The 25,941-nt window shown below is 43.9% G+C and overlaps 1 protein-coding gene across 2 annotated transcripts in view; it reads right to left on the bottom strand.

Moving 5' to 3' along the window:
- Positions 1–6,641: 6,641 nt before the first annotated feature.
- Positions 6,642–25,941, bottom strand: part of fgd1 (FYVE, RhoGEF and PH domain containing 1) — a 34,266-nt gene continuing 14,966 nt past the window's right edge. For both annotated transcript variants that reach the window (XM_005747995.1, XM_013914622.1), the window contains exons 2-18: positions 18,353–18,676; positions 18,079–18,277; positions 17,202–18,000; positions 15,648–15,737; positions 15,234–15,382; positions 14,998–15,154; positions 14,677–14,815; positions 12,259–12,317; positions 10,540–10,686; positions 10,356–10,448; positions 9,916–9,995; positions 9,730–9,760; positions 8,915–9,016; positions 8,675–8,803; positions 8,116–8,274; positions 7,808–7,954; positions 6,642–7,033 (exon numbers count right to left, since the gene is read on the bottom strand). In XM_005747995.1, coding sequence (XP_005748052.1) covers positions 6,758–7,033; positions 7,808–7,954; positions 8,116–8,274; positions 8,675–8,803; positions 8,915–9,016; positions 9,730–9,760; positions 9,916–9,995; positions 10,356–10,448; positions 10,540–10,686; positions 12,259–12,317; positions 14,677–14,815; positions 14,998–15,154; positions 15,234–15,382; positions 15,648–15,737; positions 17,202–18,000; positions 18,079–18,277; positions 18,353–18,676 — 3,080 coding nt within the window. In that variant the 3' untranslated portion in view covers positions 6,642–6,757. The remainder of the gene's footprint in view (positions 7,034–7,807; positions 7,955–8,115; positions 8,275–8,674; positions 8,804–8,914; positions 9,017–9,729; positions 9,761–9,915; positions 9,996–10,355; positions 10,449–10,539; positions 10,687–12,258; positions 12,318–14,676; positions 14,816–14,997; positions 15,155–15,233; positions 15,383–15,647; positions 15,738–17,201; positions 18,001–18,078; positions 18,278–18,352; positions 18,677–25,941) is intronic.

The following is a 25,941-nucleotide window of genomic DNA, read 5'->3' as shown; positions in this document are numbered from 1 at the left end:
TGTAACGAGCTGTTATTTGTGTTCCTATCAAATCAAAACAGTCTGGTTATTCTCCTCTGACCTGAACATTTTTACCCAAGAACTGACACTATTTTCTATTTTTTTAGACCGTTATCGGTGAAGCGATGGTTGTGTGGGACAAGCCCACCCAGAAATGCTCAGACCAACAACAATGCCACATTTAACATCACTTCACTCACCTTGTTTCTTCATTCTGAGGATCATTTTGAACTTCAGCAGGTAATCTTGACCATGTCTACATGTCTAAATGAATTGATTTGCTGTCACGTGATTGGCTGATTACATATTTTACTAACAAGGAGCTGAGCAGGTGAACCTAATGATGCAGTCGGTTAGTGTACATTTAATTTCTACAGCTAATGTGACGGGTCTGGCTTAATTAAGCACTTTTATGAGCTGACTTTTCACTAATATAACAATTAATATGTATATAATTCATCTGAATAAACTTTGTAACATTTACAACTCAATTTTTATTCCTTTTATTCACTTGTTGTATTCAATGTTTTCTGTTTTCAACTCCCTACGCTGTATTGCTCTTTGTCATCACTGGATGGCGCTGTTGTTTTTGCTGTTGCTTCAGCTGTAAATATTTGCCCAACATTTCAATAAAGTTTTCTGAATATGTCAGCAGTAATAGTGACAACATATGAAAATCCAGACAGACATTTCACATCAGTTTTTATACTTTTATTTTATTTATAACACTTGTCATTTTATCTTCTTACAGAGGGGGCATGATGGGAAACAGACATCGACAGCATGGAAGGCAGTGGCCGGCCACTAACCGATAACCTGCAATCAATCAATACTCAATCAATAATAACAATATACTTCTAAGTACAACATGAAGGAGAAGAATACACGACGGTGCTGCTGTTACACCAGAGGTGTGGGAACGTCAGCCATTAACAGTCCACAGCACAAACGCCCCTGTGATCACATCAGAACTGCCCCAAAGAAAACAAAAAAATTAAAAGAATAATAATAAAAAGAGCAATAAAAGCAGTAATAACACCTTTGGAATAAAATAACAAATAAATATAAAGCTGCAGACTGAAAGGCTAAATACTGACACCCATCTGAATTGGCACAAAGAAGAGTTCAGAAGCTGTAAGGCAAAAATCAGAACTAGAGGAGTTTTTACACAGAAGCCAGTTTCTCTTCTTTGGACAGAATAACTGATCCTAGACCAGCACCAGCATTTCACTGCTCTGAAACTACAAACCGCATCAGGGGCTGAGGCGGATGCAAATATTTCTTTAAACTGCTTCAAAAACTAAAATATTTTAGTACCCAAAAAAGTACCCATTGTTTTTAAACTGCAGTTCCTCACCTGGCCACTTGAGGCGGCCTACAACAGTGAGTCTCCCATGTTAAAATGTCTGAGTGTACAGCAGAAACAAACATGTTTACGCCCTGGTCCACAACATGGGTTTGGTCTCTGTGGCTAATTTAAACCTTTATAAAAACTGTAGTGGGGTGAACTTAGTTATACTTAAGTTGTCAGTATTAGAGGCGTCCCTACTTTGATTGGCAGAAGAATCTCTACAAAGACGTTACAGCCAACAAATTCAAATCCAATGAGTGAACCAAATTGACAGTTTTCATGTAATAAAATTATCTTATACATATTATGACTTGTTTTTTAAGTGAAATTGTACTACTTTAATTTGCTATTTAGCATTAATTATCCAGTATCTATGGATTCCACACAAACCAATGGCTAACTTCATGGTGGCTATGTCCATCTTTATATACTGTTGTCAGAACCAGTGAGGAACAGTTTAATCCAGTCTGCAATGATCTCTGGCAACAGAAAAGATTCAGTAAAACTCAAACAAAAAGAAGCAACTTAAGCGTTGACCACGCAACACATTTTTCACCACATCAAAACAGTTGATGACGATGGGAGCTATATAAGGCTGAGTTACTGGCCATTTCCTTCCATTATCACTGCTTTGCATGCCAAAAACACGCTAAAAAACACACTGTAGCAACCAGAGCCACGTGCAGACTGAGCACCAGATAGCGAGGCGGGGAGGTAGAAGCTAAAGAAAAACTTCCACATTTTGAGAGGAAAGTTTGTGTAACGCAGAATCACGAAACGCTTCCCAGAGATTCTGCTCTGGTTAGCATGTAGCTTAGCACAAACTGTGGAAGCAAAGGGGAACTGTTAGCTTAGCTTTTCCAACCTATTCATTTGCATTTTACATTAAGAGAAAGCAGCTGCGTGTCATTAGCTCGATAACTAACACAAGTTTCATGATTTTGACTGATTTTTGATGAGTAGCTTGGCCTTTAAACTGTGACGGTCCAGCAGAAAGTGAAAGGAGGAGCAGGAACAAGCACATCTTTGGTATTTTAGCTTTATCAGCGACCACCAATAACTGATTAACAGTCTGTTAACGAGGCAAAGCAGCTGCATGCAGCCTGTTGCATTTACTCTTCAACTTCTTTTAACTTTCTTCACTTGTATTTCTTCCTGTCTAATTTTACAACTTCCACCATCTTGAGCAGAATTTTGATCAATTCTGACAGAAAACTTTAGAAAGCTGTCCTGGAAAAGCGTCGTCTTTTAAACTCCGCTCAAAGATAACCACCACATCGATCGACATACTACACTCCTCTCTACCAGCCATTTTATAAGTTTATCCACTGCCAAACCAAAAAGAAAGTCACTATCTAGAGTTCAATAAGCAAATGGGCAAGAGCCATCCTCTGGATAATTAGTCCAGTGATTAATATGAGTAGCTTCTTATTTTTTAAAAACTGTGTCAGAAGACGTATCCTGGGTCATGGAAAACACGTTACTTTCTTACTAGAAGGTCAAATTATTGCTTCAAGCAAAGGAGATACTGAAAATCATAGAACTGGGTTAAGAATTATCCAGAAAGTGTTGAACCATCATCTTTAAAAAAGATACGTGGTCTGAAAAATGTGTTGAACGATTGGGATCGGCTGTCACTTTCAACGTTTGGTGAACGTGTAAAAAAAATCAATTTCCACACGCAGTGATTGGGACAAAACATCTGTGTCCCCTTAAGGAAAACAATTATTGGTGAAGCTAATTGAAAAGAATGGCTTTGATTTGTTAGGGAGTATAAAGATCAGACTCTGGAGCACTGGACAAAGGTCATGACGACTATGATCTGGGGTTTCTTCAGTTGGTCAGGTCATGGTTCAGCAATGTTACGTGACCTAGAACAGGTCAGCTGACCACGTCAATGATTGGATTTGCCAGGATGCATCGGGCTCAAATCAGATTGGCCACCACAGAGTCCAGACCATAACCGCTCTGAGAATCTTTAAGACAGGGATTCGAATCTTCAATCAATAAATGACCACAACTCTGGATGGAAATAAGTTTGTTGTGACAATGCACAGGTTTGTCGACACAAACCACAAATTTAAAGGCGGTCCAGAAAACCATAAGAGTGTGTGACGTTTCTTTTTGGCCGGGCAGTATTTTCTTTTCCTTTCTACGCTAACAGGTTCCCCCTGCTTCCAGTGTTCGATCTCACAGCTACAGACGTCACTGAAACGTCAGGTTGTTCCTTTAACCTTCACCCCATCAGTCCTCGAACCGTCTGCGTGGCTCTGGCTGTGCGGAGGAACAGCAAGCGTTAACCTTTTAACCTTTACACAGTCACATGACCTGACAGGGTCACGGGAGAATAAATTATATATTTACAAAATCTTTACTTTGTTTTCTTCTTGCATCAACTTGCATCAAGCAAACATCAACACAATCCAGACTCATAAACACAGAAATATCCAACAACAAGTCGTTTCAGTTCATCGTAGTGTAACAATAATATTCATAATATCTGCTTTTTTTTCACTATCAAAACACTTTGTCCAAAATGTGTTTATAGAGACAGAGAGAGAAATACTGAACCACTGCAAGTCAAAATAAGAAAAACAACAAAAGCCTTTAGTTTTTCTTTTGATTTCTGTTCAGATCGGCTCCATCTAATCGCTGGATTCATTTCAGGAAACAAAAGACCGAATGGGTCAGACCCAGAGAGACGTGAAGGTCCGCAGTCCGGTCCAGGACCTGTTAGAGACTCTGTCCTTAAAAACATCCAAACTTTATACATCCAAAAAACATCATTGTAAGAGTCCTTTCATTGGACGATTATTTCCATTATTATTTTTTATATCGTATAAATCTTCTGGTCAATAAAAGTCAGAAAACGTCAGTTTCTCAGAGTCCAAGTCTTCAAATGTCTGAATCAACAATCTAAAACTCCAAAATAGTCATTTTACTGCCATTAAAAAACACAAAAATCAGACACTGGGAGCAGCTAGAAATTCAAAATAAATCCTTTCAGCTCCACATAAACATTTTCTTCTTCCAAATTATATGTTTGACATTTTGCATTCACAAAAGCAAAGTATTTTGGAGGTTGTAGTTTAACAGGACCACATGACTTACATACCTAATAATTATAAAAACTGAATCATATTTACACGAGAACCTCCTCGAAAGGCTTTTCTTTCCTGAATGCAAAGTGTTACATTAAAATGTTGGCGTTTGTACCTCAGTCAGATTAAATAATGAAACAGAACTGTCTATTAAATTTAGGACATTATGTCAAAATCAGAACATGTGAAGTCAAAATGTTTATTTTTAGTCATTTTAACTGAGACTGTATCTGCATCAGAAAGAGTTTCTTGGTCAAAATCAGGAGATACAAAGTCCTTTCATACCAACCTTTGAAGATCAAGAGCAGAAAATCCTAATTTCAAAAGAAAATCTGAAAATCAATCATCAACATTTAACTCATTATTATTAATAATATTATTATTGTGCAGAAGACTGAACAGTTAATAACACCTCTTCAGTTGTTAAGCATAAATAAATACAAGAAACTTCCAGTTTGTCTGATTCAGCTTTTTTTTTTTTTTTTAGTCGGACTGAAGAAACTGTTTGAACTCTGAGAAACAAACATCATCCTCTCAGGAAATAAATACATGAAAAAATATCTCAGACTGAGAAGTTTAAATAAAACCTTCAAACGTTGAGCTACTTTCTGCAGGTCTGTGAGGAACAGGATCAGGGATTTTTTTTAACTGCAGTTCCGGACTTTACCAGCAGAGGGCAGGAAAGCTTCAGCTAAAACCTCAACAGCAGAGGCTGCTGCGGAGGAACTGCTGCTTTCCTCCAATTGGTTGAAAAGTTGAAAGCCAGAATTTCTTCACTGGGGTAAATTGGCGGTAAAAATCCAAAAGTCATTTAAGTGCATTGATGAAGGAAACATCGGTCCAATTCTTCCTTTGTGTTTTTCAAATCTGCTGTTCCCACCATCGACCTTTTTTTTAGCACAGCTCAGCTTCTTTTTTAACGCAGGGAGGAAACCTGCTGCTTATTCACATCCTCACCTTACATTTGGGATTCACACGTCTGACCTTTGGAGCCTGTTGTTCTCAATCAGGACCTGAGTCACACTTCCACAACCAATCAGCTTTCATCTGACTATAAGTGGGGGTTTAAGGATGCTCGGATTACTCGCTCCTGACATTTTCTCTGTTTTGTCAGATATTTGTGTTTATATAAAATAATAACTGTGTTTTGAATCTTCATAGATTGGAGCACATTCTGCATGTTCTGTGGATGCTCAGGAGCTCATAGAGGATTAATCCAGCCGGGAGACGACATCAGGAGAAGACTAACGTGGTTCTGAAACGTTGTTTTTGCTGTTTGACTCAGACACATCACACTTATTTAAAAGTCGTTTCCATTTCCTGTGACGCCTGCTGAGGAGCTCAGTTCTTCTACCAGCTTTTCCACCAGATCTAAACGAGGATTTTATCCCACGCAGGGTTAAATTTCTCAGCATGAGTCCCTGGAAGTAACACCTCTGATTACTTGTAGAGGAAATGTGACTTTATTTGCTCCCAGTCACCAAACCTGTTACAAACCAGCGAGAGACTCTCACCAGAAATCCGGTTACATGAACTTAAAGTGTGGGCGGCGGAGGACTTGCAGTGGGGTTGGTTCGATGTGCTTTATTGTTGATCAAGTCCAGGAAACGTCCAATCAGAGAGCTTCGGGGTTTGCAGCAGCTGAAAGTAATAACGCTTGTCCTTATCAATTCATGTGCGGATCGTTTTTATACTGAATTTTTATTTATTCTGTGAAGTATCAAAAAGTGGCCACAAACAAGAGGTGGCGTCTTCTGGTTTATCTGCGCGACAGCAGGGAGAAAAATGTTGAATTGTTACTATAATGACTTAAAAACCAGCGAATGAGCGGTGCACGTTCATCGTTTCACTTTCGGGTCTTTGTGGACGAAATATTTCAAATAGGACGCGACGGTGATGTCATAACTCCGGATGAAGCTGAGGCTCGTGGGAGTGCTGAAATCAAGAAAATGGTGACGCAGGACACTCGAATGAGTGTGACGTGATTGTTCAAAGGAGAGACAACTGTCAGAAGAGGCTCCGCCCACTACGCCGATTCAACACTGGTTAGAAAAAGGTGAAGTGAGACAGAGAGAAAGAGTGAGAGACGCCAACTCGTGTGGACAGCCGGGAGGAATCATGCAGACGAACCACGCAACTTTAAATACACAGAGAGAGCAGAGTGTGTGTGTGTGTGTGTGTGTGTGTGTGTGTGTGTGAGTGAGATATTTTAGCTACAACAGTTTGTTTTCTTTTCTGGTTTCCAACTGATCCTCATTTAAAGGCCCCCATCTTCATCATCGCCATCATTCCTTGTCCTACAGAATCACGTGTTTTCTTCCTCTGCCACAGCTGCAAACTCCTCCCCCTCCTCCTCAAGACTCTCCACAATTGGTCGGTGGAACTGAAGCTCCTCCCCCCTCCCAGCCCTGGACAGGATGTCCATCCATCGCCGCTGCAGCTCTTCCCCGTCGGCGCTGAAGTAGAGGGTCAGGTGGCTCTGTGAGATCTTGAAGGCGTGGCGTCGCTCCAGGCGGTCACACGACTCGGGCAGAGAGACCTCGAAGCCAATCAGAGGCACGCTGCGCTGCGCCTTCACATCCTGTGGGAAAAAGAATAAATTGAGTTCATTGAGGGTGTAATTCGATTTCATCCCAACGTCAAAGACCAGACCAGTCAGAACAGAAACTGGAAGCCTCCATCACCATCATAATTTTCTGTCTGCCGTGATCTGATTGGTTGATAATGTAAACAAAGAGTTATTCCCTGACCAGAGTCACACAAAGTGGAGGAACTTTTAGTGTGAGTTTGCTTTTCAAAGCTTCCTCTGTGACCTCACAGAAGTATGGAAGCTTTTTTTGCCACTGAAAATAAATCATCCATAAATCAAAATTATGGGATATTATCTCCAAACTTCATCTTAGTAAATCCGACTTCTGAGAAATAACTTGAAATTCTGACTTACAGATGGCAAAAAAGGTTTTCCTCAGTGGCAGGAACAGGCTTCCATACAGAAGGCACCATAGGACGAGGTGCTGATGTTCCAGCAGGACAGTGTTTGCTAATATTGTGGCTGTAATCAATAAAGAAGCCTGTAGGGGGCACTAGCAAGGTTGCAGATTGTCAATGCCACCAGAGAGCTTCTAATACAATCCAGAACTCCCAGCATTTCCTGTTTTGTACAGAGCGCTCACAAGAAAAGGACAGAGGTGAAAGGAGGTGCAGCTGAAAAAATTTAACTGTATCTCCATTCCCATCCAGGGATGCAGCGACCTCTACTGGATCCCTGTATGAACTGCAGCCGGTTCCTGTTCAATTGGATTAACAGGAAAGCGCCTTCTTATATATTTGACATGAATGTAAATTTATAGCGTACCTGTGGAGCTCCATAGATGTAGAGCACCAGCGGCTCGTTCTCGGGGATGACGAACCAGGCTTTCTGCCAGCCCCGCCCTCCTCCTTTCTCCATGTGATGCAGAAAACTACAAATCACACTGTTCTCTGCTGCCAACGAGGCCTGTTTCTATAGCAACGAGAGATGGATGAGAAGAGAATCAGCTGTCTGCGACACTCGACCCGTCGAGCATCTTTGAAAGGAGAAATCCTGAAATGTGCAAGCGGCTCCATGCGTGGAGATCTGACAGAGGCAAACGCCGGGTGATGTCAGAGCGTGGTCACACTCACCTCCAGGATGGAGCGCCTTCTGTGGCTGCTGCTGGTCAGCCCGGCGGGAGACGGCGACACGCCCACGAGCGTGGCGTAGCAGTCGATGCAAACGCGGTTGGCTCGGTTGTTGTCGTACGACAGGCGAGCGCGGAACTCCGAGCATTTCCCACAAACCACCTGGAGTCGACATAGACCATCACACAATTGGTAACTATGACAACGCTGTGTAAAGTCTGAAAATGCTGTTGTGCCACAAACGTCTGGCAGACACGTGCTGCAGATACTACAAATATCCAGGTGCTGGGCTACGACAGATGTTCACATCAGCTCATGTATGACATATACTGATATGCTGGGTACAATAAATGTGAGCAGCAGGTGGAGGTGTTGTGGATGCTGCACATGTCACAGACACTACAGATGTGGCTGGTGTTGGGAACAGTCTGAATGTGGAGAGCTTTGTAACACATCACACTGGCGTTGCAGACGCTGCAAACATCAGCTGGTGTCGTCCAGTGCTGTGGATTTTAAATTGTCTGTAGGTGTTGCAGACAGATGTTATGGATGAAGAACGTACGTGTCCACAGGCTTTGCAGTGGTGGCGCCTCTTGGTAATGGAGTTGAATGGCTCCTGACACTTCATGCACAGAGTCACTTCCTTCTCTCTGATGGGAGTCGGAGCTCGTTTCCCCAGCTCAGCACAGCTCTGAGAGGCAGAGACGGGAGAATATGAGTCACAACTGAATGATTTCTGGGATTTCAAGAACTCCACTCTTCATGTCAGGGGGTCAATTTTGTCGCTGAGTGTTTGTGTTACCGGAGAGTGAGGCGGCGTGGAGTCATCATCTCGGAGTGAACAGTTCAAGTGTCGGAAACTCTCCATCGTCTGCTCGTGCCTCTGGATGGTCGCCTGGATGGCCTGAATGTAAACAAAGTAAAGGGTGGATTTCATTAAAAAAAGAAGAAGAAAATCCTTCATTACTATCAGTCAAGTTGAAATTTGTCCTAAAGCAGCGGGCCACATACAGCTGGCTTTGGGCCAGAATGGTGAAAATCCTCTTCCTGTCACTTTATCTTCACATTTAATCCCTGTAATATCTCAATATAACAAATTTAAGTGTGATTTCAGCCTCAGTCTCAGTATTTTTGCATAATAAATAAATGCTGCTGTAATTATATATAATGAAAGAAATCTGTAGGCACAACTTTTGGGGGTTAAATTGTAAAAACATAAATGTATAAAACTACAGAAAAGTTCAGGCAGTTTGTTACCGAGACTATCCTGTAATAATATCATATATATTATACAATTTATCTGATACTTTAGTACTTTGGTGCATTAAGAGCAGCTGTGGGAGACATCTTTGTGAGTTGGACAAGCTGTAAAATCCATTAAAAAATTAAGTCTTCTTTGTATTGTCCAAAGATGTCTGTTGGGCCGGATTGGAGTCTTTTGCCAGGCCGATTCTGGCCCCCAGACCTTATGTTTGACCCTGTGCCTGCTTCACAGTACTCGCCACTGCTGACTGAAAGCACACCACGAGCCCATCAGGTCTGCAGCCGAATGTTCCTCCGCAGTTTCTAACGTGCTAGTATCGGATCATCTACGCCCGCTGCATCAGCACCACTTACCTGGATCCAGTCTTTCTTCTCCTCCTCCGTCCTGCAAAGCCAACAGAAAATCAGTCAAATCTTCGAGGAGCAAAACTCGACCTGAGAAACAAACTTCAGTGTGTTTTTATCCTGGGAGACAGATTCTGATTACAGTGAGTCCTCCTGCAGGACTGAGTGTGCTTCTGTCTCTGTAGGTGTTTGTACCTGGCCTGCAGCTCCAGGGATCTCTGTTTCCCCGACACCAGGAACGTCCTGGCGACAGCGACGCTGCTCGTCTCCTTCAGCTGAGGACACAGGCGGGAAATTCTCTGTTAGCTTGTTAAAAATATTCAGGCTAAATCTGAGCACGCTCATCATCATCCTCTCTGATCTCGCTTTATCATTGTTAGTTCTATTCGACGGTTAAAGCTGAGGTGGATGCACATTTTAATACCGCGTGTCTGTGTCTCTGGAGGACAACACAAAACCCCACCAGGCCAACTTTATGAAGCTCGGACACTGAACGAGTGCTCGTCTAGTTGTTATTAGTCTGTAGATCACATTAATATTCTTGACTTTACTGAGCGCTTAAGGTGTTTGAAGGCTGAATGCAAAAACACTCTGAGTCTAACAGTGTCTTCAGTGAGAAAAGCCGGAGAGCTCACCTCCATGCCGTCCACGTCGATTCGGGCTCGGACGCTGTACTTCTGACCAATCAGACGCAGCTTCGGGACGCAATACAGTAACCTGTCATTGAACTGCAGAGAGAGGCAGGTGTCGCTTATTACTGTTACTATGACCCTATGAACTCTGTAAAGCGCTGAGAAGGAGACACAGACAGGGAAGTACCAGTATCAGGTATCTGTCCTGCGTGGTCCCGTTCTTATTGGACAGCTTGAGGATGTGTCCCTCTTTAATGAGCTCGTTAGTTGGGTTAACAATGTCTTCTTCTCCTCCCAACAACTCGTACACCTTCAACAGCTTCCTCATTCGCTCCTGGCAGAGACATAAAAGAATCACTTAGCGGTTCATGTTCCTGCCGATGCTACATGAGGCTTTTAGGGCATTTTAAGTTCACTGGAAACCTAAATTTTAGATATAAGATACAAAAGGCAAACTGTGAGATTACTAGGACAGCTGCGGAGCCTGAAGGCAAAGTTTTCGATCTACATTCTAGCGTTTCCAGCGAGTCGTCAGCCGGGAGACGGCCTGACATCCTGAAATGAGTTTCTCTACAGGAAGTCTGGATCCCCTCTGAGGTGACTCTACAGATCAGGGTTCGAATGGAGCGCTTCCAGTTTAAGTTTTAACCCTAAAACACCATGTGACACACGAGCTTTGAGACATCTACATCATCGGTGTGATTTTCTTTAAACCCAAACTCCTTTTATGTTTTTGTTTCAGATGAACAAACTGTGAGCACCAAACTGCAAAACAAGAGCCAGATGTAGCAAAAATGTTACATCTTATTTCATGGTTCAGGCTTTACAGGGTTAAAGCGCAGAGAGGGCACATACTACACATACGTACTGGTCTGGAGTAATCTGCTATCACTGCCTGATGGAAACACTGTAAAAATATTTGATGTTTGGCTGAAAGGAAACAGCTGGAGTCTGGCAAATCACAGCAAAATGGTTGAAGGAACTGCCCTCTTCTTCTTCTTCTTCTTTCAGCTGCTCCCTTTAGGGGTCACCACAACTCTATCCATCTTCTCTGTGGTCTTCCTCATTTCCTCCTGCCTGGCAGCTCCATCTTCAGCAACACGTCCACCCTCCCTCCTCTGCACATGTCCAAACCATCTGAGCTTTGCCTCTGACTTTGTGTCCAAACCCTCCATCTGAGCTGTACATCTCATGTTTCTAAGTTGGAGGAAATGCAGTATATGAAAAATGTAAGCATGGTAACCGTGATGGGGTCTGGACCAATGTCCAGAAGTTAAGCTCTGTCTAACTGAACGCCATGAGCGGCTGTAGTGTATTCTTAGTATTAGCTTCCCTCTAAAGCTTGTTTAATGCCACTCACACGTCCTCGTCTGATTATGTCGCGTTTTCTCACTGCCTCCTGCACAAATCTCCAAAAAGCTGTCAGCTGAGTGAAACCGGCTCACATCAGCAGCAGCGGCTTTCCTTTAATCAGTCACAGCTGATTAGAGACGGCGGCAAACATCCCGCTGAGAGGAGGTGGAGAGGCTCAGACCTCTGAGTCATTACAGCAAAAACCAGCCTGAACTCCATGAATCCACATTTCTGCTTCTCGTGCTCTTGTTTACATTAACCATGCTAATCACGCCATCGCTGAGAGACCTCTGCAAACCCACCTGGGTACCCGACGTTCTTCAGGCAGACTCGAACCTGCAGTATAAACCAACCTTTGAAGCAGCAGTCGTGTTTACCAGGAGCTTCGGGCAGTTAATGAGCGTAATCAGGAGAGTTTAATTAAAGATGAAGTAAAAGTTGAGCTTTAATCTATCCCGGGCCACATTTATCTGAGTGATGTGGTGTGAACAGCGGCAGACGGGGGTGATTATGGCTCACAGCTCCGGGTGTCGAATGTGTGAGAGTATCTTACCATCTTCCTGATGGCAGCGTTGGAGTGTTCGGCTGCTGTGGCGATCAGCTCCAGAGACTCTGCAGGAGAGAGAGGACAGTTACATGAGCCAGTAGCTCAGACACACAGAGACCCAGGAACCAATGAGGGCGAGGCTACCAAATACTCTGGCTTCTAGCTTCTCTGTGCAGCAGCGCTCCCTGAAGCCCAAAGTTTGCTCCGTAGAAGAAGAGCTGATGAACCCAAACTAAAGTCTGCAGTTACACTATATTGCCAAAAGTACTTGCTTGTCTGCTTTCACACACACGAAGTCGAGTAGTGTCCCATTATTATTCCATAGAGTTTAATATAATGTTGTCCCACCCAGAGCTTCAACTCTTCTGGGAATGCTTTATGAAGGTTAAGGGGTGCTTATCGGAATTTTTAATTGTTCTTCTAGACGAGCATTTGTGAGGTCAGACACTGATGCTGGACAAGAAGACCTGGTTCACAGTCTCTGCTCTAATTCCTCCCAGAGGTGTCTTGTTGGGTTGAGGTCAGGACGCTGTGCAGGCCAGTCAAGTTCTTCCACACCAAACTCTCTCGCCCATGTCTTTATGCACCTTGCTTTGTGCACTGGTGCGCAGTCATGTTGGAACAGGAAGGGACCATCACTCCAGAGACCATTTCTCCATGCTCTACAGTCCAGTGGTGGCGCTGCATCTGCTGCTTTGCATCGCACCTGCTGATGTAAGGCTCAGCTGCAGCTGCTCGGCTGTAGAAGCTCATTCCATGAAGCTCTCCACGCACTGATCTTGAGCTAATCTGAAGGGCACACGGAGTTTGGAGGACTGTAGCGACTGACTCTGCAGAAAGTTGGTGATCTCTGTGACCTTTCTGTGATTTTACCTGGCCTACAACTTCATGGCTGAGTTGCTATCGTTCCCAATCACTGCCACCTTGTTATAATACCACTATCAGCTGATGTAATTTAATTTGAGGAAATTCCACGACTGGACTTGTTGCACAGGTAGCATCCTATCAAGGTACCACGCTGGAGTTCAGTGAGCTCAGAGCGAGTTGTTATTTCAAATACAAATGCTTGCAGAAGCAGTCTGCATGTATGGGTGCTTGATTTTATACACCTGTGGTCCTGGAAGTGATTGGAACACCTGGATTCAATGATTTGGATGGATGAGTGAATACTTTTGGCAAGATAGTGTATCAGAATTCTTACATAAACTGTTTGAAGTGTGATCAAAAACATTCAAAAGCTTTACTCGATTCATATTTGCCTGATCTCATATTCAGGTTCACGCTCTGGTACAACTCTGGCCTGTTTTCAGCACAGCAGCTCTTTTAGATCTTTCAGATCTTTCATTTGAAGTCCTGCAGTGTGTGGAAACAGCGATCCTTCTACCTGAAGGTTTTATTTTATAGCCAAAAAGTTCTTGTGTTTTCGTTCTGCTCTGAATCGGCATGACAGCACCACGGTTCAGATCCTCGGGCACCTCAGGACGTTACAGCTCTTAAACTGGAAATTTCAACTGAAAACTGATCGGTCACAGCCAAACATGCAGCTCTTATCAGTACCGACGATCCTTCGCTCCCAGTTTGAAACAGAAGCCTCTGAACATGTCTGAGATTCACGGTGAAATCACAGTGCAAGCGCTCAGAACGGGACTTCCTCTAGGGATCTAATAATGTCCGAGAGGACGACGCTGCATGTGCAAACAGCCAAATCTAATCTAACTGGGCCTTTTGGTTTTCACTGGCCTGTTCTTTAAGGTTTTTAAACACACTTGATCGCACACAAGTGTCTCTGTTTTATAATCGAAGAACATTCCAAGACTAGAGCCTGGAACATGTCCGAGCTCTCATTTTTAGCCTAAACCAGTGTTTTTAAAATATTTTGTGCTCAAAAACAAAGCTGACGTTTAAAGACACACCTGTAATCAGATACGCCGTCTGGCATGTTGTCAGTTCTTTTGATTGTATCGTCTTGTGGGTTTGGGCTTTGCAGGAAGCTCCATCACATCAGTTATATCAGGCTTCCTGAAGTGTCTGTTTAGCTTGTTTTGCACCACATTAACCAAATTCCTCAGCAGATGATGCACTCAGTCAGAGAGCTGCTGACAATTGCTTTTCTTTTTTTTTTTACACTTTTGTTGAGGTGCTACATCCTGCTCGTGGGTAGCTGTGATTTCCTCCACATATTAAAGTGGTTCCTTTTTCCTACTCATAAATTCAGTTATCCTTTTCATCTCGTTTCTAGCAGAGAATTTCTGTTTCTACAGGTTAAGGACTTTAATATATAACAGAATAATAGGCAATGATAATAGTAAACTAAAGAAAATACAATATATTTTTGTCTAGATTCTCTTAATAATGCACGGTTGACACTATTTGGTGGCCTAGAGAACTCAAGGCAGTCGTGTTTTTGTGCGTTTGTTTTCATACTCTGGGCGTCCCTGTAGTCCGGGGCGTCCTCTGGCAGCCTGTGGAGGTAATCTTTGAGCAGCAGCTCATAGCGAGGAATCCTCTGAACCGGCTCCAACATGTGGTGCTGCAGAGTCAGGTTCCCACAGCGCTCCTCCCTCTGCACAGAAACATCAAGCACACGCTTGTACACAACAACGAGTGATGATCTTAAACTAATGAGCCCAAACAGGACGCCCTGAGCAGCCTGGAGGCTGCAGACCTCTGAAGGTCCCTGTGGTATCTGGTGCAGAGCCGTCAGCAGCAGATCATTTATGTCCTGTAAAGATTTGGATTATGTACCTGTATCTCCTGAACGATGGTCTTGAACTGAGTCGATCTCTCCATCCAGATGTTCACCAGCTCCATGGCTCGGTCAAAGTTCTTCACGTACTCGCCGTACATCTTCAGGAAGGGGGCCAGCTTCTGTAAGATGTCACCGATCCGCGGGTTTAAGTCCCTGTGGGAACAAAGAGGAAGGGAGTGAGAGGAGCTCCTGAGGAGGAGCAGGAGAAGAGGAAGAGGAGATGGAGGCTCACCACTCCTCCATGCGTTTCTGCAGCGCCGGCAGCAGGAACTGCTGGTGGAAACAGTAGATGGAGCAGATGTTGGAGAAGATCCCCAGAACGACATCACAGGGGAAGGAGGAGCGAGACCGAGCCTCCTCCAGGAGTCTGGCACAGAAAACCTGTGGGAGGAGATGGCTTCAGTCGGGCTGATATTTCTCACAACAGGAAAAAGTTCACACCCGCCAAGCCTGCAGTGGGAATACTGTGGGGTTTCCATGGCAACAGTGACAGCTCAGTGACGTGAAAGTCGGCTAACAGACAAACTGATTGTACCAGGAGGAGACGACCTGCGAGCGACTGACAGCTAGGTAAGCTAAGCCTAGTGTGGTGGGCAGCTCCTCTTCCTATTGGCTCACAGGCTGAGGAGACTCACTCTCGACTCACCTGGTCCAGCAGGTGGAGCTTTGAGACGTAGGCAATCTCTGTGTGCAGCAGCTCATTGGCGATGTTGAAGACCCTCTGCTGGACAGACATCTGGACACAGAGACAGTTAAACGAGTGAGTGCACAGTAAATATTTTCCTCTTTTAAAGGCAAGAACGCCCAAACCTGGAGGCTGGTTTGGGCGAGACCCAAGTTCAAGTCAGAGAGAGTTTTCATTCATTCGCATTGTTATTATCATTATTATAACATTAAACGATATAGCTAGGTTTAGGACATAGATATAATAACGATGTTGAATTATTATGGATGGCATCATACAATAAAGACGGTAGCATTACTATGACTGTAATGCTCTAAATACTACTCAACGACCTTGAAACCTATAAACTACTTAGGGTACCAAGATTCATACATTCAAATATTTACTTCAAATAAAAGTAGTTTCTTTTTCTGTGTATTTGCAAACAGTGTGACTGCCTTTGATTTCCATTCAGTTGAAAACACCCCAAATCATTTTTAACATATTTAGCACTAATTCAGCCACTTAGGCTTATGATTTATAGATCCCTGCTTACCAATAACAATTCAATTCAGTTTTAAATCACAACAACAGTCACCTCAAGGCGCTTAATAGTGTAATGTAAGGGAACCTACAGTATTACAGAGAAACTCAACAATCAGACGACCCCCAATCAGCAACCACTTTGGCGACTGTGGGAAGGAAAAACTCCCTTTTAACAGGAAGAAACCTCCAGCAGAACCAGGCTCAGGGAGGGGCGGCTATCTGCCGCGACCGGCTGGGGGTTGTTGTGGTAACAGAAAACACAGATATAATAATAGTTACCATAAATATTTGGTGATGATATGAGCCGAACCACATACAGGACATTGTTGTCATTACGTCTGTTCTTTCTATTGCACTTCTAATGGTTCACACCGTTAGTAATTAAATTTGTTCTCATATTTAAATATATTCTCAACTGTAACTAAACTAATGCAGGTGTGGAAAAAACCGCCCATTGGTGGGTTTTTAGTAGCGTAAGTAAGTGAGATCATAACCAGAATTGAATGCATTAGAAATACTTATTATAATAATATAATTTATTATGTTATATTTTCCCGTGTTTTTATATGCATTATATTAATACTTATATTATATTTATATTTTGATCCTGTACTATTACTTTAATAAAGAGTCTAAATGCAGATATTCAACACAAACCAGTGTTTGAAGCCTGCAGCTGCGTCGGTCATGTAAAACATCTGTATGAGGATGCGGGCCTGCACATGAACCTGAAACATAGCCCCGTGTTTTCCAGATCAATCTCCTCTGTGTATTTATTGACCCCTGTCGACCTTTTTAAACTCCCACATGTTGTCCAAGATTCCTATTGGTGGAACAGTTATTTCCATGAAAAGTGAAAGCGTCTGTTCTAAAACCCATCTTTTTGTAACCATTTTCAGTTTCATCCAAAACGAAATTACAGATGTGTAACGGCTCACGAACATCAGCCTGAGGATGTAGACCACCTGGTTAGACCACCTGAATCCTCACCTCAGCAGAGTCCTGTCGGTCTGTCTTGGGAGGGGCCAGCACCAGAGTTAGCTCCGCCTCCTCCTCCTCCAGGTCGCTGTCTCCCTCCTCTGAAAACTCCCTCCTCCGCCTCGCACCTGCCCTCGGGTCCCCCTCTTCCCCCTCCCCCTCACCTCCCTCCCCAGCATACGAGGATGAGCTGGAGAGTCTGGGCAAAAGGGCGGGGCTGCACTGATAGGCCACGCCCCCATCATCCACACCCGCGAAGCAGAGCTCCTCGCTGTGCGAGGGAGAGCTGATGCTGTCGATGCCGCTGTCTCGATTGGCCAGCTTGCCGTCCGTCTGCGAGGAGGGGAGGGACAGACGCTCGGAGGGCAACTCTGATTGGTCAAGCAGTGCCGGCTGCAGCTGCTGCTCCCTCATTTCCACGGCAACCACATCATCCTCTACATGTTTCTCTGAGGGGCTGTAACCCGACTCCATGGACAGACGCTTGTGATGGTGATCGTCCCGGCAAGCAGCCGCCAGCTCTTCATCATCATCGTCTTCATCGTCATCAACGTCATCGCCATTATTGTCATCTTCCTCATCAGGTAGATCACCCACTCCCCCCTCATCCTCACCCTCAGGCCCACCGTCATCCCCCTGTGTGATGTCGTCGTGGCTCGTGAGCTCACAGGACGGCTCCTCTTCAGGGAGGGGCGGGGCCAGTGATGATGCTGGTGATGAAGGTCGGGAGGATGACAGAGAGGAGGGGGGGTCGGAGAGGCGGGGACACAGCGCCCCACCGGTGATGTCAGGAACCACAATGATCTGTTCCCTGTAAACAAACAAACAATAAACAAACAGAAAAGACTCATATAATGACATCACTCCTCCTTAACCAATCAGAACTCACCGCTCAAACTTCTCGATGAGTGACAGGACACAGGTGGGGGAGGCGGTGCCGTCTGCACGAATAGGTGGAGGTCGGCCTGCCCGAGGGTCCGCTGGGAGGGGTTTGCAGGGGGGTGTAGGTGGGAGGGGCTTTTCTGGTGCTCGGGGGCGCGGCCTGGAAACCCCTGTCTGCTGCTGGAGGTGGGGGGGTTTCGGTGGCACTGTGGAAGGCGGAGTTACAGGTGAGCGATGACCTCATGGATGTGTTAAAAAAAAAAAGTGAATCAAATTCTTACCCTGAGGTTTAGGTCCCGGCAGCGGCGGCCTGCTCTTGCTCGGTGGTGTAATTGTGGTAGCTGGCAGCTCCGGCGGCCCCGTGTCATTCACCAGCAGGAGCCCATTCGCAGAACCACGGCGTTCTGCTAGCTCTGCCCCTCCCTCCAAGGAGGCGGGACCTGATGTGGAAGAGCTTGGCCCCGGGTCAGAGCTCGGCCCCGGGTCAGAGCTCGGCTGCTGCGAAGAGTCGGCATCCAGCGCCCCCAGGTGGCCGCACGGTGAGCAGGACGGCTCCAGAGAGAGGCTCTTAGTCAGCAAGCTGGGACTGGAGGAGGAGGAGGGACCTGAGGAGGAGGGGACAGGTAAAAATATACAAGGGTTTGTGTTAGGTTGTTAGCTAAAAATATTTGTAAAAAAGGGATTTTGGTTAGGCTTTCTGTCTGCAGATCCTGAAGCTTCATCAAACTCTCGGCAGGTTTCCTCTAAATCCAGGAGACATTTTCTCTGCTGCTCTTTGTTTTCAGGAGCTTTTACTTCAGCTGTCCTTCACACACTAACAGCCTTTGTATTCAATCAAAGCCAAAATACTTTCTTTATTAGATTTGTTAACTTCCAAAGAAGCGAGGAGACGGGACTGACTCAGCCGAATGTGTTTGTGCGTTTCACTTATTTTGCTTTTCACTTCCTTTTTCTGGCTTTTATGTTCCACCACTGTGTCTTTGAACCTTTGATTTTCAGTATTTTAAATGTGGTTTATATTTTTCATAGTATTGTTGGGTCTTGTTTTATAGATCCACATTCCTCAGACGGGGTGTTTTTATTGACTTTTTATATTGTTTTTGTATTCCATTAATTATTCCATAAAGAAAAGAAGTCATAAATACTGGACCGCACTCTTTATAATTTGTGAAATAGGGCACTGGCCTTGGTGGCCCTGCTGGTGCCTTGATGGTTTTATTGCTGTTTTATCAAAGTGTATTTATGACTTCTCTTCTCCAGCCTTTGACGATGACTTGACCTCATGTTTCTTTGTCCTGCAGTTAATTTATTTCATTTTTAGCTTTGTGCACAAACAGATTTATTCTGTTTGTTTGTTCTTGTTTCTGTTTGCTTATTTCATGCAAATCATCTTAATGTTTCTGTGTCAGAGCCAATAGTGACTGCTGCCCTTTAGCAACAGACACATTTCCTGATGGTCAACAGTGAACTTGATTGGCGATAACAGAGGAAACCGATGGGCTGTTCAGGCTTGACTCTCTCCGTGTCGCCATGGTGTGTCCATGCAGCTTTCTCAGGGAAGTGATGCAGTGTCACCCGGCTGTGCATAATAAACGACCAGAAGAAAAAGGAAAAGTGTGTAAAAAAGGATATCCACAGAAATCTATTTGATGTTAAATAATGAGTCCTTAGTAGAAACCAGGTCTACCCAAGGGTTAAGTCTTTTCTAAAAACTTACTTTATGTTGTAAAGTAATATTTGGGATATTGAACTAATTACCTCATGCTTTATATAAATTGGTCCAGTTATCCTTACTTCCAGGTCTGAATAGTGAAGCCAGTGTGGATGTGTCTATAGGGAGGCGTATTCTCTGTCTGCAAAAACAAACCCAGTTGTGTTGCCTCTACGAGAAAACGACCCTTCTGCTCTTTTGATTTACGAGCTCACTAAACACTCTCCGGGTGACTTTACAGCCTCAATCGTGAGTTTAAAGTCTTATTAAACAGAACACAATGCTCGTTTTGTAAGTTATGGACCAGTTGAGACTGAAATAGAAGGTCAACAAGTTTTGCTTTAGGGTGGTGCTAACTTGCAATAGTGATTGATTGCAGTGTCGCTTACTTTCTCAGTCACATCCACCCCTTGCTTGTCCCTTCTAGTTTTAAAATGTCATGATGGTGAAATGGTAAAACCTCAGTGACCAGTGGCTGACAGCACAGCTGGTCATGAATTTCATAATTACAAACAGTCTTTAAATTATTCATCATCTTAAAAAACTTGTCTGGCAGGGTTTGGCAGGATGTAGTATAACATAAAGGACTTTCAGCTGCTGCCTGATTAACAAAGAGTCGCCATGGTGGGTAGCTCAGCATGTTTGATTTTGCAGATTTTTATGCCAGATGTCCTTCATGATGCGATCTGAAAAGTTTCATGTTTCCTACCAGGATCGGAGCTCTGAGATCTTTTACTGTTTAGGTCACTGTGTAAACCTCTACATTACTATTAAACAGCTGAAATAAAAACATGTTAACAACTCAAAGAAAGCATAAAGATGGACAGCTGCCGTCACTTAAAAGTGAAGCCAGTGGTAAAGTGCCTTAAACCTGCAGTCTATTAAACAGCCACCAGGGGGCGATAGCTGTGGATGGCAGAAGATTTCTGGTCCTATAAAAGTCTGCTGTTAAACAGCTCTTTGCTCTGACCTCAGTCACAAAGTCTATTTATATTAAGTCTATGTTGTACATTTTCATAACGTAAAGAGTCAGAAAGGAGGATCCTCATTGGCTAACAACCTCTGAATGAGAAGCCGTTTCATAGGTTGTTACATCCCGTTTCAAAACACCAAGAAGGCGATGGTGAAAACACTCAGCTCAAGGCTTCATAACAGGTCTTCAGAAACCGTTGGGTCACAACGGCTACATCCATCTTTTACACTGTCTATACAGCTGCCAATCACCAGACCAGTGTGGTGCACAGAGATGCTACAGTAGAAACAAGAGAACCAATCAAAGACTTCTACATCTAAAAAGCCTCAAAAATAAGCAAAAACATGGTCGAGTCCAAACACTGATGGGTACATCTAACATAAGCCTGCTACAACAGGGCGACTAAAGGAAAGTCCAATAGTTTCCAGCAAATATTGAACAGTATTTATGATTGAAATCCCCCCTCCCTAGAGTAAACATCCGTTTTTTTATACAGCCCAAAGTCTAGACTTAGAGATTTGTATGTGGTATGACTGATGCATTCCTGCAGAGCACGTGGGTTTGTTGAGCAATTCCACATTTTTGTTTCCTCCCGGATTAAAAAAAAAGGTCTCTAAGATCTCTAAAGTCTCTAAAGCCGAATATTTACCCAATGAATAAATTGTTTAATATTTCAGTGGAGCACGAAATTAGAGTTAGCATACAAAATTAGCCGTTTGAGTGAACAGAGTGGCCTGTGATGGAGATCTACACCCGGCCTGCGGACTTTTAAGATGACGTTACGTTTCTCAGATGAAATCTCTGAAAGCAGAGCAGCAAAATTATGAGTTGCAGGAGCTGTGAGTGTGTGCAGTACACACAGTAATTAAGTTATATACGGCAGGGAGTGTGTGTGCAGATGTGAACGTGATGGGAGGTCATGGGAAAACATCAGCATGCTGATGTGGAGCAGATGGCGTCTCAGTTGTTTAGAAAGCACCGTTAAGAGCAGCAGTCATTAAATCAACAGACTGGAAAAGATTTACTTCAGGCTAAACTGACCACACACACCATTTCCCACAATTCCCTCCAACATCGGCAACAACTTCCTGTTTGAAACGATCCCGATGTTCCGCTCATCGTTGAGGGGGGGTTCAACAAACCTTTTACGTGATTTTGACCTACAGTCAAAGTCCTTCTAGAAGCAAGCCTCGCCACTTGGCTGCCATTTTGAACACCTCAGGGCACCAATCTGGGCAAATATGTTGAAGCGTTAGCTCAGTTAAGTTAAACTTCAGCGCTCACCTGCACATACAAACTCCACGACCAGCCAAAAAAGTTCATAAGATTTTCTTCTCCTTTTGAAGTTCCTTCAAAACTCTTGGAGCGCTCCGTCTAACGATGCCTCTGCTGCAGTGAATTTCTTTGACTAAGAAGGTTCTAGTTTTGGGGATTTTTTTAAAAGCTGAACTATTTGGCACAATTTGGTCTGTAGGTGTTTCTGTCCTGGTTTCAGTCTCCGGTCGTCTAGGTAGTGGGGCAGCACCTTAGGCGTGGCCACCATGTTTGGATGACGCCTTGGAAGTCACTCTCTGACCTCATGAATCCACGATTTCACCACAGAAATCAAACTTTGATTGGGCCCAGTCGTGGGTTTCAGGTCACACTCAACAAAACATTCAGCCTATTTTATAAATTATGGTCATTCTAAGAGTTAAAACATTATCCAGGATGTGCTAATGACTGATTGGGTAATGACTTTCAGTCACCTGGTACCCTCTCTCTCTCTCTGTTAGCTCCGCCCCTTGCTCATCACATCAAGGTTTAAAACAATAAGAAGACAGAGAAGACTTCAGCTCGAGGCTTCATGAAAAGGTCCTGACTAACCGTTTGGTAACATTCTGCTGCCCACCGACGTTCACGCCTTGATTTTGCTCCTCACTCAGACCTGCCAACACCCTCAGTCTTCCCGGGTTTCTTCAGGCTCGTTTCTGCCGCTTTTATCACAGATATTTTTCTTTCAAGGCCATCGGTGAGTGTAGCTCGCCTTCATCCTTACACAACCCCCTCTTCACCACAATGGACCAGCGCAGCCTTGGCATAGTCACAGTGCAGAGCTCATGCAGATACAAATATAATTGATTTTATTACTGAAATTATTTGTGAACCTTTTGGCTATGGGTCGCTACCCGTGAACATCCTCAGACTGCACTACATTTGGTAATCACAGAGTTAAATTCTCAAGGAGTTGAACCTCCAAATTAGTAAACATGCCTTCCCTCCCTCCCTCCCAGCCACCCAATCAATAAAAACAAGCATTGACAGACTCAGCCAGAAGCTGATAGCCAGTATATTGTAATCCATCTCTTTTCTTTCTCTTATCTAATCCAAGTTTGGATCGAGCGTATCCCTGCTGTCATGAGGCAAGACTGAAGATAGGAAAAGGTGTCTACCTTCTTGCATGTCTTTGGACAGTGTGAGGAACCCAGAGTACCTGGAGACAATCCATGCAGTAATGAGGAGAACATGCAAATTCAAAACCCGGACCTTCTTGCTTTGAGGCAACAGTGCTCGCCACCACGCCACCCCCAGTTGCTTAATCCTTGTAAGGGTTTGGTCTGTGAGTTGTGTGTGCAGGTAGGTCAGCTGCTGGAGAAAAGCTTTACAGGTCAGTCTATCATCACTCACAGCTGGTCAGAGACAGGTGGGTCTGTAAGCTGATTAACGGGTTTGTAGGTCATCTTTTTTTCAGCACTGTTGATACTTTTTGACATGTGAACAGTGAGACACAAAATCCTCAGTTCCCATTTTAAATGAAGCTCACGCATCCGCCTGCCGAGTTTCATGTTCTGCTGCGGCGTTCTTTTGAGTTACTCGCGTCGTTGTTTTCATTGGTTGGATTGAACTGATGTATATTTTTACTCTTCAAGCTCCTTCATTTGACTTTGAACATTTACAAATATATCCCAGTAAAAATCCAAAGGAACATCCACCTCGCCGTGATCATAAAAATCATATCTAAATATACCCTCCCTGTCTAAAACCAAGTACACCTTTGTTTAGTAACATATTTAGGAAGAGCAGCAGTTTGTTGTCATCTACCCAAATCCTCCATATTCCAAGCCAAGCTTGACACCTTAATAAAACCTTTAACAGCAGAGATGTTTTATAATCCATGTCTGGAGTGATGTTTCAGACCAGAACCCTAAAACAGGGCAAAGCATCCAAAACTGACGTTTTTTTCAGGGATATGGACTCTTTAAAGCTAGATGTGACAATATGGTACGCCGAAGGTTGGCACCTAGTTGCAACACAGGCCAAGAGCGTGGTTGGAAAGCCGCTGGCAATGCCAGCCACTAGGGAAAAAACTGTTTTACCCAACTGTCTGACAAGTGGCTGCTGGAGGTCGGTGGCAATTACTCAAAACCGGGCACAATGAGGACGATTCTCCGAAAACCTCGCTGCTTTGCTCACTAGCAAACTGTCGTGGTTGTCGGTAGTTGTCTGCCAAGTAGAGGTGAAACAGCAAAAGGTACGAAACAAACCGGAAATGGAGGCCATCTTTAATTTAAAGTTTCACTACCGCTCTGTGACAAGTTGGCAACTTCAACACAAACTGCAGGGAATCTGTTAGAGCCAAAACAATCACAAGGAGGTTTTTGGTTAGAGAACTGATGTAGCCTACTGATAGATGAAAACTACTTGGTTATAGAAAATAATACCTAATGAGAAGCCAACAGTTTCTTTATAATCATTGGTTAGGACTGAGAGCCCAATGCCATCATCGGTGTAACCTGGTGCATCGCACATCAACCCCACAGGAAACCTTTTGGTTTCTCTGAGATGCCAACAGTGACAAAACTGCAGTATTTGATGTCCTGGGAATGAGAATGGTCTGAAAGCTGATTCCTGCTCATACTTTTGTGCTTGCTGGCTACTCAGCGAGAGAGCGCTGGTGGGAATTCAACAAACAAAGAGACAAGAGAGACAAACTTGGGTGAAGTCCTTCAAAAAGCCAACAGTGTGGAGCCTGACGTCAGTGAGCAACGTGTAGGTGGAGCGATGATTGTATGAAAAGTTGGAACAAGAAAGGGAACAACAGCAGGTGACTACAACGAGGAAGAAACCCATCACAAAATGGCTACAAAAGAAAGACGGTTTTCAGTTTTAACGCAGAAGTTCTTCGTCTATGTCAGACTCCTGTCTCAGCAGCAGGGCGAGCTAGAGGAGCAACAGCAGCGCAAAGATGACCTCGAGCAGCCCACGTATTTTTGGCACTGCCCCCTTCAGACAAAATGCAAATACATCATATAGAGGGCGGCCGCAAAGCTCTGCAGCGCACCTACAGACCATCGGCACGCAACCAAACAGGAGCCTGGGATCGTACCACCAACCTTCTGATTAGTAGGGAACCCACACCTGAGCCAAGATGGGGGCTCTGGAGGTCAGTGTGGGTTTCAAGTCATCCCTACGAGTCTTATGGTTATTATGGAGACTGGTGAGGCTCTTTAACAGGTTTCGCTTATTGCTGGCAAGGTTTTTTAAAACAAACAAACAATTCAAATGCAAAATCAAGCACATAGATGACTGAAGCTCCATGTAATTTGGGGTGTGGCATAATTTCAAACAGACTAAAGTTTCTAGTCATTTAAGTCAGCGATTCATAGGGATGCTGGATGCCTTGATCACCAGGAAATCACACTCGGATTCAGTCCAGGGCAGTTCTGTCATTCCATAGGTGTTTAATTTGATCGCATCAGAGGCCCTGGGAGTTCTAATATGTGTTGGAAATTGGAATATTCATATTAAATACAACTCTTAAGAGACTCTCTCCAAATGCCTGGACAACTCTAAAAATGTGAAGTGAACTGGGAATGATGGATTCATTATTAACTCATAGACAGACGATCAAAGACTGCTGTATTCAGGCTGGAGACCTATTGAACCACTCAGCTGTTTATTTAACTTCATTTTGGGGTAATAAAGAGAAAAAATGCATTCTTGAGACTTAACACAATGATATCTAAATGATATGAAATGTAAGGAACTCATAGAGGAATCATTTAAAGACTAAATGGATAACAATAATATTGGGGACGTGTCGCACAGAGCTTTAGGAACATTTAATGCTCGACCTGCCCATTCTGCAGAATTCACCTTCATCATTTTACCACTATGAGGTTCAGTGTGTGTGTGTGTGTGTGTGT

Source organism: Pundamilia nyererei, unplaced genomic scaffold (assembly GCF_000239375.1).
Source record: "Pundamilia nyererei isolate P.nyererei 1_Seehausen unplaced genomic scaffold, PunNye1.0 scaffold00210, whole genome shotgun sequence".
Taxonomy (NCBI): Eukaryota; Metazoa; Chordata; class Actinopteri; order Cichliformes; family Cichlidae; genus Pundamilia; species Pundamilia nyererei.
The sequence above is the reverse complement of the archived record's forward strand: the minus strand, read 5'-3'. Positions and strand labels throughout refer to the sequence as shown.